The 13434-nt window shown below is 40.3% G+C and overlaps 1 protein-coding gene across 2 annotated transcripts in view; it reads left to right on the forward strand.

The window, feature by feature from the left end:
- LOC140342818 (serine/threonine-protein kinase PAK 3-like) overlaps positions 1–13428 on the forward strand; it is a 166333-nt gene extending 152905 nt beyond the window's left edge. For both annotated transcript variants that reach the window (XM_072429171.1, XM_072429170.1), the window contains exons 13-15: positions 2166–2362; positions 4450–4587; positions 10508–13428. In XM_072429171.1, the coding sequence (XP_072285272.1) occupies positions 2166–2362; positions 4450–4587; positions 10508–10597 (425 nt within the window). In that variant the 3' untranslated portion in view covers positions 10598–13428. The remainder of the gene's footprint in view (positions 1–2165; positions 2363–4449; positions 4588–10507) is intronic.
- The last annotated feature ends 6 nt before the right edge of the window (positions 13429–13434 follow it).

Raw genomic sequence — 13434 nt, forward strand, 5'->3', positions numbered from 1 at the left:
ACAATCGGATTGCAATATAACATTTGTTTACATTTAACCACCTGGTGAGAAAAACTCGGGGTTAACACTTTTTGCAAAAGTTTTTACCCCGAACATGCTCGGGCTTAACGGCCAGGTGGTTAATAATTTTGGATCTTTAGGGATATATAAACAACATTAGTTAAAACAGAAGGGGCCATTCTTCTGGTATATATACAGTGTAAATAGAATATAGGGTAACTCAGGAGTTGAGAGTTTAAGTGTGTGTCCAATCGGGGTTAAAGAACCAATGAGTTATTGCGGATCTTAAAAAATATACATAAACATCATTATTGTAATGGGGGGCAATAATACAGAAAACAATATATGTGGGGTGTTAGAAAAGATTTTTTATTAACACTTACTTGTTAAATAGCTTATGGTACTATGGGATTGTTAGTAACCAGGATGGAGAGAGAGATCCCTGAACATCCTAGAAAGTTTCACAATACTGTGCATAGATAGGTGGTATTAAGGGGTGATATACTATATCTGGAAATAAAGTCAGATAATGTTGAAAAAAATAAAGGTCCCAATTGGACATTACAATCGTTACCTGATATTGATAGTATGTTAAATGTATATAGAGTGTAAATGTATATATGTTAAAACAAGAACGTAATTGTTGAATTGATGAGAAATACAAGGTGCAAAAAAGCCAAATATCTAAAATGAAAATGCATTTTTTTAAGTTCATTATTGCTATATTCGCAATGTTGAAAAAAACAACAACTGTGGGGTCGTATGGAAAAGGTGCTACTTACTTACAATACTCATTGGTGATTGAATGAGTGAGCAGTGTATCTGCAGCCATGCACCAGGGGACTGTCCTTGCAGATTCTGAGTCTTAAATACACACATTAGCATAATGTGTGTGTCTATGCTGCATCTGCGCAGACTAGCTGCACAGGCCCATGTGAGTTAGTGAGGCAGGAAATTGAGAGGTATTTCTGCCCTCAGTATACTGGGATTGATACAGTTTACTGCGCGTGTGGAGTTTTCAGTATGAGTGGAGCTAACAGTAGGGAGGTTCTGGTTACCTCACCAGTCCTCCCCTAGTCCTCCCTAGGGGCATGTTAGTTGTCCCCCTTGCTATGTGATAAAAAGACCTATATGTTATACAATTTGTGGCTACAAAAAACAATTATGTAAGCGTGTACTGTTATTTCCCTTTCTTTTCAGTTTAATTGTCCTCAAGTCTCTCTATCCCCTGAGGAAGCCACTTTTTGGGTGAAACACGTCGGGTAAAATTGAGACAATAAGAATTCTTTGAGTATACTACCACTAGATTTTATTTCTTTTTAATTTTTATTTATTTGATCATGTAATATTTTTGTAAAGAACATTTGTATATGATAATTATGGGAACCACATGTATAGAATATCCATCTAGTACAATATGAGACAACAGAGAAAATTCTGTGATTATTTTATATATTTTTTGTTTATTACAAACACACTAATAAACACTTTTACATTCAAAAACTCTTTACCATAAAAGCCTGCCTTTTCTTTCCTTCATTCCTTGTTATTAATTTCAAGCTTGGCAAACGAACAACCCCTAAATATCTCTTTAGTGAACAAACCTTCCCCTCCTACTTTTTTCCTTCATGTGTTTCATAACTAAAATTTTTACAGTAGTGGAACCTCTACTATGTACATATTTTAAGATACTTAAAATCCCACAACGTCAAAGTTGACCCCATTTTAATTTGTTGGTATCATTTATAAAATATTTTGCATTTTATTATTATCATTATACAGTGTGTGTATATATATTTATGTGTATATATATATATATATATATATATATATATATATATATATAATTATATATATATAGCGCCAACATATCACGCAGTGCTTTACAAAGTTTATAGTCCTATCACTATACTTTTATAAGAAATACTGCAACATAGACTTTAGGGTTAATTTACTAAAGGCTCTTCACCTAGCAAAGTGAATTGACTGAGCACAAAGGATAATTTGCTTAGTGAATGTGGTGGAAATTCACAATAAAAAAAGAAACTTGATTTTTGCTTTACATGATCAGTTGGCTTCACCTCATTTACTAAGCTAAGCAAATTACTCCTTGAATATGAAAAAATTACATATTTCACCAAAAGTTTTTGTCTTTTTCTTTTTAGCCGACTTTGGTTTTTGCGCTCAGATCACCCCTGAGCAGAGTAAAAGGAGCACAATGGTGGGCACACCTTACTGGATGGCACCTGAAGTGGTCACAAGAAAGGCCTATGGACCCAAAGTTGATATTTGGTCTTTGGGAATCATGGCCATTGAAATGGTTGAAGGAGAACCACCTTACCTTAACGAGAACCCTCTCAGAGTAAGTCACTGGATAAAAACAGATATGCATTCTGTACTACCGAACTTATGTTTGTTGCATAATTTTTCACTTGCCTACTTTGAAACATTTACATTTTTTTCGCAATTAGAAACAAATAGATTGGCACTGAGCTAGGCTGAAGCATCCTACTTTTTACACTTTCGGGTTAACCTCCCTGGCAATCTGATTATGTCCGTATTTTTATGTCAAAAGCAGTACATTGTTTTGCGTGGAAATTTTTTGTTTAATATTTTAGGCTTGTAATTCTTAGGAATAACTCCCAGGTATAATAGATTTAATAAAAAAAAATTAAAATTTGTCCAAATAAGGGTACAATAATAGAATAAACATTTGAATTTATTATGTAATCTGCTTTTAAATTTCCCGCCCGGCCAAACCTTCCCAGGGTACCGACGCTTCACCCATCACATCGAGGATGTGATGCAAAAGCCGCCCAGGGGATCGCTGAGGACGCCGCTGGATTGAGGGGAGCAGGTAGGAGTTCTTTTTTTACTACCCCAAGTGTGGCTCGGGGTTACTGCTTTTCGTATATAAATTAAATAAATATAAATATTTCTTGTTAGGCCTATACATTGCAATTAGTCCTATCGTCCTATATTATTACAATTCCAGTTAAAAGTTAAAGATTACAGGGTTCCAATGATCTTACTTTCCTCATGTTGTCAGACTTACCTGTTCCTCACTAAAGCACAGGCATCTCTCCCCTGCACATGTGGGCAGTTCTGATGCTGGGCGTGCCTTTGTTACCAAGCTTTATCAACTCCGTCCATGCCGCTGGCCAATCAAAAGATAGCCTCCTAACCAGCCCTGGCTATTTAGCTAGCTCTCAGACTCCATTTTGTGTTCGTGCAACAAGTTGTGTCTCCTTTGTGTCTCCATTGTGCCGAGCCCTTAGTTCTGTGAACTAGTTCCTGTACACCTGCTGCTTAATCCAGTGTTTCATGTGTCCAGCTCTTGTTAACCCCTCATTGTCCAACTTCCCCATGCTGTTCCTGTGTTCTGGTCTGCCTGTGGATATCCCTATGTCACCTGTGCCTCCTGTTGCTTCCAGTGTCTCCAGTGTTCCCTGTGCCCTCAGTGGCCCCTGTGTCAGTGCTGTCTGTATCCTGGATCCCTGGCAATTGACCCCTGGCGTGTGACTTGACCTCTCTTGCTTGCTGCCTGTCTCGACCTGGCTTTCCTTGACTATCCTTCTGCTTTGTGATTTGGTACTGCGCTTTGCCCACCTTGGTGTGCCCAAGGACCGCAACCTGGCCGTAACCAGCAGCGCAACATCCTCACCATCAGAGGCTCTGGAGAAAACCTGGTTACGGCTTACATTCTGCGCCTTGGTCCTTCTTAGGGCTCGCACTACCTCCATACGCCCCCTAGTGGTCCTGTCTCTCCATGCGTGACACATGTGTGGTGGCAGTTATGGGTCCTTGGGAATTTTCTATGGTTAAACCAGAAGTTCTTACAGGGCTCCACTACTTTATCTTTAACAAGTTACATTGGCAGCAGGAAGGTATCTAACTAAGGTATGTGTACCATGGCCTTTTTGCAGTATTTCAAGCTGGCCATAAACAAGCAGTTGGCATCTTCCTGCCTCGGAACAATTACCATGATGTAGGAACTTCCAATAAGCTTCTTTGTCATTGGGCTAACAGATGAGTACATACCACACGTGGGGCTGGAAAATCTTTTGGGAGAACCCTTGTTTTCAGCAATTAGTAGTATTCATTACCTAAAATCTATAAGGCCTAATGGCTACATATAATTTTCAGTTCTGTTATTAGTCTGGGTATGTTCTTATGTTATAGGTATGTAAACCGAATCACTAACATTCCATATAATCCCTCACATGTTTGTCATTTCAAAAGTCATATTCATTATTTTTAAATTAGTAGACCACGCCAACACAAGCTGGATTCACCACACAATGAGTTGGCAATGTTAAAAAAAATATTAAAAAAGTTAGGACTTTTAAAGCTCCTTGCTTGGTGTGTGCTAAGTATAGACAATAATCAGGTTCTGTGCTTGGACACACATCTATATTTTATAGGTTAATGTTTTTGTATGTTGTTTAGGCACTGTACCTGATAGCAACCAATGGAACCCCAGAGTTGCAGAATCCAGAAAGGCTGTCAGCTGTGTTTAGAGACTTCCTCAACCGATGCCTAGAGATGGATGTGGACAGGAGAGGCTCTGCCAATGAGCTTCTACAGGTCAGTGTAATATGTTTGCAAATATGGATATATGCATATTTCCTGGTTGCATTAGAGCAGGTTATGTTAACAATGCCTAAAATGTTGTATTAAATCTTATTTTCAGCTCCATATCTTTATGTATTTTTCCAACATTCACCTTTGCTATCTCAATTCAGACAGTCTGAAAGCAATCGGTTACAGCTCTACAGTATTAACTGTATTAAGGATTTATCCTTCCCATATGTTTAGGGTCATTTATGACACATTTTCATTTTTTAAATAAATATAAGTATCACATAAATTTGTTTATTGCATCAAGGTTTTTTTTTACTTTGTCAGGATCCTCTTTGTAAACAAAATAAGACAAAAATAATCAATTTCACTAAATTATAAAATGCTGTGGTGAAAATTATGACCTTTTGTGTTTATGGTCAGTTTCGACTTGGTTATAATATAAGATTATATAACAATAATTAGTGCCAAAACTGAAATCATACACACACTAAAATCCGACTGTCAGCTCTCAGTCACAGAACATCACACTAACAGCCAGCCCCTCCCTCCTCTATTCAGGGCTTATCTCTCAGGCTTCTTATCTGTAGTTAAACAGACAAAACAAACAGGCATACCAGACATATAAGGAACTATTCAGTTAAGCTACGTACACACGTCAGATTTTTATCGCCCGATAATCGGCATCGGCCAATTATCGGGCGAAAATCTTCCGTGCTCTCCCCCTCCCCTCTCCATAGAGCATGAACGGTGCTGTATGTAGAACACCGTTCATGCATCGTGCAGTCCCTTGTCGTTGGAAAGGATCGTGAAAGATCCTTTCCAACGACAAAAATTGCAAGTATGTACGCAGCTTTAGTGTTGTTACTTGCAGATTGCAAAAATGCATAGAAGATATACAAAAAGTGAAATTAAGGATTTTATCTTGGATGAAAATGAGATAGAGGATGCAGACCAGCATAGCGATACGGATGAACAGGTTTCTGAGACGGAAGACGAAGTAGAGTATCAACCAGAATTCAGACATGTCTGATGGGGAGGCCACAACTGCTGAAGTTGTTTCCATTCCTGCTGAAACATTCAAATGCAAAAGTGGTAACATCTGTTGGATGACGTACATGGCAGATGAGCTGGTGAAAATGTCATCAAAATGACCCCTGGGATGACAAGGTTTGCTGTGACTAGAGTAAGTGACATCAAGACATGTTTTGAATTATTCATGCCATTGTCACTAAAAAAAGTCATAATTTCCATGACAAACCTTGAAGGAAAAAATGTGCATGGGGACATGTGGAATGACATTGATGAGGAATGCATGGATGCTTATATTGATGTTCTTCTTGCTGATGTGTACAGATCTCATAATGAGGCCACTCAAAGTCTCTGGGACGCGTCATCAGGCAGAACAACCTTTCGACACGACCTTTCGAATGATATCAAGAGTCCTGACAATTGACAACAGATTTGACAACAGGGATACTAGACCAAAAGCTGATAAGCTTGCTCCCATCACAGATGTCAGGGAGAGATGGGTGCAGCTTCTTCCACTGATGTTTCACCGTGGGCCTCAGGTGACAGTAGATGAACGTTTTGTCCCTTTCCGTGGAAAATGCCCCTTCCGGCAATACATGTCCAGTAAGCCAGGCAAATACGGAATAAAAAAACAGCCAGTAATGCAAAAACAAGCTATGCATGGAATCTACAGATTTACACAGGCAAACCTGCAAGTGGCATCCTAGAGAAAAACCAAGGAAAACGTGTAGTCCTCGATATGACTAAGGGACAGCGGGGTCACAATATCACGTGTGACAATTTTTTTTACCAGCTATGACCTTGGACAGGAACTTCTCAGGAGGAAAATTACCATGGTAGGCACAATGAGAAAAAAAAGCTGCCAACCAAAATTTGCAGGTGAATGGCAGGGCTCCACTTTCTTCAAAATGTACATTTACAGACACCACCACTGTTGTTTCATATTGTCCAAAAAGAAACCGGAATGTGATACTTTTGTCCACTTTTCACAAAGATGCAGCTGTGTCATCAAGAACTGACAAAAAGCCCATACTTATCCTGGGTTACAATAAAAACCAAAAGAGGAGTGGACAACCTGGACAAGCTGACTGCCACCTACACTTGTCAGCAAATGACCAGAAGATGGCCAATGATTGTGTCTTAGATGTGTCTGCGTACAATGCGTTTGTGTTGTGGACCCACATCTACCTGGAGCGGAACTCAACCAAAAATAACAAGCGAAGAATGTTTCTTGAGCTAGGAAATTCCCTTGTCAAGGCGCACATTGGGCCTGATTTATGAAAGCTCCCCATGGCTGGAGAGAATTTGCTTTCAGAAGTGAAGCTGGGTGATCCAGAAAACATGGAATGGATTTAAAAAAAAAATAATTTGCTTTTTGCTAGCAAACGTTTTGAATCCTGGACCAGATACATTCCAGGTTTGCTGAATCACCCAGCTTCACTGATGAAAGTGTATTCTCTCCAGGCTTGGAGAGCTTTCGTAAATCAGGGCCATTGAGCAGAGGAAATGGGTTCCCCAAGACCCAGTCACTGTTGCCTTTGTCAGACAGCTGCAGAGCTCGCCAAGCACTCTGTCCATGTCATCAACAACCCAAAGAGCAATAGCGCCTGCATCCTTAGCCAGCCCTGCATCAACCAGCATCAGCAGCATAGCTACAACTCCATTGAATCCATCTGATTCTAAAAGAAAGAGGTGTCAGGTCTGCCCTAAGGACAGAAGGACAAACACATTGTGCTTCCACTGATGAAAATATATATAATACGGTAAATATATATGGGTCAAAATTAGATGTTACTATAGTTAATAATATTAACATAAAAAGAAATAAAAAACAAATATTTTAGAGATGTATTTTAATACCTCTCAGTAATATAACAACCTTTTATTAACCTATATAATTCTCTTGAGGTTCATTTTACAATTTTTTAATTAAAAATGCGAATTATGCTATCAAGAAAGGCCAAGGGGATCCCACCAAAAATATTAAAACCAATCTTTTCATGGATAAGGAAGCCTAACAAGGTAACCAAGAGGAGAGAATCAAATAGGATGAAAAATAATTGTTTTGAAGGTATTTTATGGCTGATTTAAGACAAGGGTCAAAACCGACCAGTTAACATCATGGATAGTAACAGTAAGCTAAGTATATAGGAAGGTTATTTTAAGCTATTTTTGTAAAGATTGTAAATATACAATAAATATAAAATATTGGGGTTAATGTCTTTAAAACCCAAAAAAAACACAAATAATTGACCCAAACAATTCATAATTTTTCTTTTAACTGTGTTGGCTCAAGGCATATTAGCAAACTTGGTAAATGATAAACCATTTAGAGACTTCATGGCTTTTTGCTCCTATTGTAATTTACATATGCTTGTACTCTACATGCGTTTGTGTACACATCCAGTTGTTACTTATGGCCTGTCAGTGAGCCACAAAACATCACATGGTCTTTGCTTTGCTTATTTTAGTGCCAGTTTTTACAAGTGTATGAATTGTGCTTTTTTAAGTTTGAAGGGCCCATTATGGGTGCACATTTAAACACAACCCCTAGTTGGCATGGCCTGGGAGCAGACCCTGTGCCCTCACCTCTCCTCAACTTGCCTCTTTCCTTTGCTGTTCCCTCAGCCACAGAAGTATTGTATGCTGTGGGCTCAGCTCCACTATACAGCGAAGACGAGCTAGTAGAGGACAGTCAGCAGCTACTGTCCAGCCAAGATCTGGAGGAGACATCTGCCGCTTTCTCCACTAGGCGGGCAAGTAGTGAGAGTGGCGTGGGAGGTGGTGTTGTGAGCGGTCAGGCTCCTGACCCAGAGACCGTTGAGGAGGACATCAGTGACGTGCATACACTAATCGATGATGATGAAGCCGATCGCACTTGGGAGCCGGGTGAAGAAGGGGCTTCATCATCATCAGGAGAAGAGGGTGGCAGCTTGCCTGTGAGGCAGCAGCTGAGCCAGCAAGGTGGTAGCATGGCTGGTAGTCAGCAGGGTGACAGCAGTGGGAGGTCGGGAGCCAAACATGCCCGGGGTAGACCACCTGCTTCGCAGCAGCCTACCAGTCGGAGTCTGCCAAAGTGCGAGCTGCCAATGTCTGCCAATGTGGAGCTGTAACTACGGTCAGGGACAATACATGTCCTTTACGGCCCACTGGGTGAATGTGATTCATGCACAGCCACACCAGCAACTTGGTCAGGTGACACCGCTTCCGCCTCCACGTTCTCACGCCGCTGGTCCTTGCGACAGTGTCCACCTCTGCCTCCTCATCTTTCACCGTGTCCTCAGCCTCCACTGCAGGGACAATCCACAGTGTCCATTCAGCATACCACATGTGCAGGGCACGGCGGTGTCACGCTGTTCTGCGCCTGGTTTGTCTGGGGGAACGGAGTCACACAGGGGAGGAACTGCTCCGTGTGAATAATCAAGATATTGAATCATTGCTTTCTCCGCAACAACTGAAAATCGGAACCATGGTGACTGACAACGGGAAGAACATTGTGTCTGCGCTGCGTCAAGGAAGTCTGAGCCATGCACCCTGCATGGCACACGTGTTCAATTTGGTTGTCAAGCGGTTCCTGAAGTCTTCCACCCATCTCTGTAGATGCCAGTTAACAAGGCTGTCCATGCCGCATTTTACAAAGTTACAGCTAGCAGATAGGAAAAGGTAGTCCCCTACACAGCAATGTCTCCAGTAGCTAAAGCTTCTACACTGTCCATATCGGTGATGGCCTCAACCACTAATGCCATCCTTGCTCTGTCTCAGGGCCCACCGCCTCCTTCTTCTGCTGTTACTGATGCTGCCACCTGCCCAGTACCCTACTCTAGATGCCAGTTACCAATGCGGTCCCGCTTCGTCTCAGTGCCCACTGCCTCCTTCTCCTGCTGCTGACACCTGTCACTTGTAACTTATAACAGAGCTGTGTAGCTGACTAATTTTTTGACTGAAAGACCCCCCTCAGAGACCTCTGCCTGTACTCTGAAGCCTGTGTATGGCTTGTAACGGAGCGGTGAAACCTGGTGGCTAATTTTTGGACCAGAGGAACCCCCTCGTGCCCCTCTCTGCCTCTACTCGAAGACCGTATAAAATCCGCATGTTCCCTTGACCGCCCCATAAAATGGCCTTGCCAGCAACAGAAAAAAAGACTTCCTTATTTTTCTTTTACTTGTACAGTGTTGTGCAGAGCTGGGGGAGTTTTGACATGTCTTTTTAAATGTATTGATAGGCTGTAAAAGCTCTACACAGTCCAGAAAAACAACCCAAATTTTTCCCCCATTGACTGTAATGGAGTTCGAATTCGACGTTCAATCACCCAAATAATAATGCATTATTCGACCGAATAGCGGTCGAATCGAATAGTGAGCTATTCGACCAACACTAGTGCTGACACCCTCTCTACTCTGTCGGGGGGGCTCTACTTGTATAAGCGGTTATTAGAACAGGTTCTGTAGGCATCTTTGTGGAATCAGCTGACGAGGGTGTAAAAGGAGTGTGCTTCTTCTTAATGCTAACATGGACCTGTAAGGCTGAGTTCATACTTGAGTTATTTGGTCAGTTTTGGCCCCGTGACTGCCCAAATAAGTGAAGTGTGCAGTGATTCTAATAGTGACGCCTGTCATCTGCATATCATACTGACTCGGTATTATTTCACTACCACAGCAGACTCCCTATGCGTGTTACTGCAAGGCACAGTGTTCTTCACCACTATCAAGGCTCTCTGCAGGCTGGAAATGGACGTTTTTTAATGCGATTCGTCGCAAATAAATTTGGTTTGAAGCAAATCTTTTCGGAAAATTCAGCGAACCAGCCAAATAAAATTTTTGAGAAATTCGTTCATCTCTAGTATTAACCTTTCTATAAAAGAATGGTATTTAATGGCTTTTTCTTTGTCTTTCAGCATCCATTTTTAAATCTAGCCAAGCCTCTTTCTAGCCTGACTCCACTGATCATAGCAGCAAAGGAAGCCATTAAACACAGCACCCGCTAGCTCCAATGGACACAAAGCTGTAACCTCTGCATTGGAACACAGGACTCAGCAGAATCAGAAAACCTCATCCCTGCACACAGCAGGATTACCAAGCTAACCAGCTACTGTTGTGGACATGACCCACCATAATTTACCTACTTGTGTCTTCTACCTGCCCTTAACCTTTTTTTTTTTTTTTTTTGTAAGTAGGAACAGGACTACAAAATTCAACTCAGAACTTTGAAAATTGGTGTTGCACGTCTGCACGCTCCCCTACGGAAATTTTCCTTAAATGGGCTGTACTTTCATAAAAAGTGCTTTGCTTTATATTTACAGAAACAAAAAACTGAAAACAAATCTTTCTGCATTTACAAATATGCAGCAACGTTGACAGGTCCATTGGTCTGTGTAGATCTCACCATCCATTTATTCTTAGCCCTATGTTTTCAACACAGGGTCAGTTTACTTGTGGTACGGTTTTGCATGTGAGAGCCACCATTGTACAGGGGGAGGTATCACTTGATGCAAGGGAGCCATTAAAATAGAGGTTACACAATCCATTATGGGGGACAGAGAGATAATGTAGTCTGCTTTTTGCTGAAAAGCGGTTTACATACAAGGCTTGTGGCTTTTATTGCAGAGGGATATGTTATTTGTTCATTGGTTGTCTAGGTTATCCCTATCAACAGTCTAGTTTATTTATACCAAGGCTTACATGACTATGTTCTATGCTGCATAGGCAAAAAGTAATTTTTTGGGCTGAACTTCCATTTTAAAATGGAATCCTAGCAGTTGTTGAGGGCATTAAATGCAATAGCGTGCGGTTTATTGCAACTCATTAAATGTATACGTAGCACTGATTCAACCCATAAAATTGTTGTTACCATCATGTTGCTTATGCAGTAAAGTAGTGCAAATAGAAATGATGATGTGAATAGTGTCATAACCATAGAAGGCAATCAGAATTCCTCTGAACTGATCCAACTAACTCAGTAAACTGAAATGTATTTGGTTGCTGTGGTTTATCACTCTTTGCACATAGTAAGTAAGTATAAACGGGGCAGCACGATGGCTCAGGGGTTAGCACTTTGGCCTTTGGTCCCAGGTTCGATCCCCAGCCAAGACGTTATCTGCATGGAGTTTGCAGGTTCTCCCCGTGTCTGCGTGTGTTTCCTCCAGTTTCCTCCCGCATCCCAAAAACATGCAGTTAGGTTAATTGGCTTCCCCCTAACAATTGACCTTAGACTACATTAATCGCATATGACTATGGTAGGGACATTAGATTGTGAGCTCCTTTGAGGGACAGTTAGTGACACGACTATGTACTTTGTACAGTGCTGTGTAATATGATGGCGCTATATAAAAACTGTGTAATAATAATTATAAATGGGGACATGGCAGGATGTTGTGACTGCAATGGCTGGCCACAAAAAATAGAAGCTCCAGTCAAATACATGGACAAATAAAACAACAGATTCACTTTACCACTTACAACTAGGGGTTATGTATATAAAACAGAAAAAGGTAGTATAGTAGTTAGAAACGCAGTATACAGCATATTCCTTTGGTCTGTAAACATCTGTAGAAGGCAGACAAGAAGCAACTCCAGAAAAGGAGAGAAATTAATCATTGAACTCCTAATGCTATTCAGGAAATATTGCAATTGTGCTAATGTCAGAAAGTCAGCTCGGTTTACCTTCATTTAAATCATAAGTGATCCACTGCTGCTACATTCCAGGAAGCTCCTCATGATCTTCTTGGCAGATGTACATACTCAGGTCATGTGATTCTTTACTGTGCAATTTCCTTTCTTTTTGTTTAAGTGGTAGTATGATTCTTATAGTTGGTGAGAATGAGATCACTAGGCCGATATATATACAAATGTTACAGTAGTAGGTTTTCACAAAACAGATTACTGACAACATGGCAGTTGTAGCTTTATATTACAACTCATTTTATATCTAAATGTGAAACACAAACAATAGTGATTAAGACTAAAATGCCTACAAAAATATTAGGGCTTCTTTTTCAGTCTTAGTAAAGGCTACTTTTCAAAGATAAACTTTGAGCGACTTTGCAAGACTTTATGATTTGCTGACATGGATTCCTAGTCACTATTACTCTTTGCAGAAAATTATGAAACTCTATGGGACAGTTTTCTGTCTGATTTTACTGTTTAGAACTAAATTGGACTCATATCTAAAAGTCAAAGACACAGGTAGCCCATTTAATTAATTTTTGGAAACGTAACAATGTTAAATGTTGTCAAGTGTATAGCAGTGTCACTATTGTTTATAAAGGTGACAATCTTGGAAGGTGTACATGGCCTTACGTATAGATTTGCTGGTGCCATGATTTTATTAATTATGGATGATGTGATTCTTACTATGATTGGATAAATTGTCCTTTTTAATTGTATCTAGGTAGGAGAGATAAAACTAGAACATGATTTGGGTTTCCTAATTTTCCTAATTGATCGAGTTTTGCCAGATATTTACATAGTTATATAGTAGGTTAGGTTGAAAAAACACATAAGTCCATCAAGTCCAACCACTAGAGAAATAAACATATCCCAGATACAAAACCCTATAGGACATAGTTGGTACAGAGGAAGGCAAAAAAAAAACCCCGGGTACAATTTGCTTTAACAGGGGAAAAAAATTCCTTCCTGATCCCATAAGACAATCGGATGTTCACTGGATCAACGGTCACTGTTTTTTTTACTTTAAATCCTTAATACCCAGGTATATTCTGTGCTTCTAGAAAACATCCAGCTTTTTCTTAAAGAAATCTATAGTAGTTGCTGAAACTCCTTCCTGAGGGAGCCGATTCCACATTTTCACAGACCTTACAGTGAA

This window comes from Pyxicephalus adspersus, chromosome W (assembly GCF_032062135.1).
Source record: "Pyxicephalus adspersus chromosome W, UCB_Pads_2.0, whole genome shotgun sequence".
In the NCBI taxonomy this organism is placed as follows: Eukaryota; Metazoa; Chordata; class Amphibia; order Anura; family Pyxicephalidae; genus Pyxicephalus; species Pyxicephalus adspersus.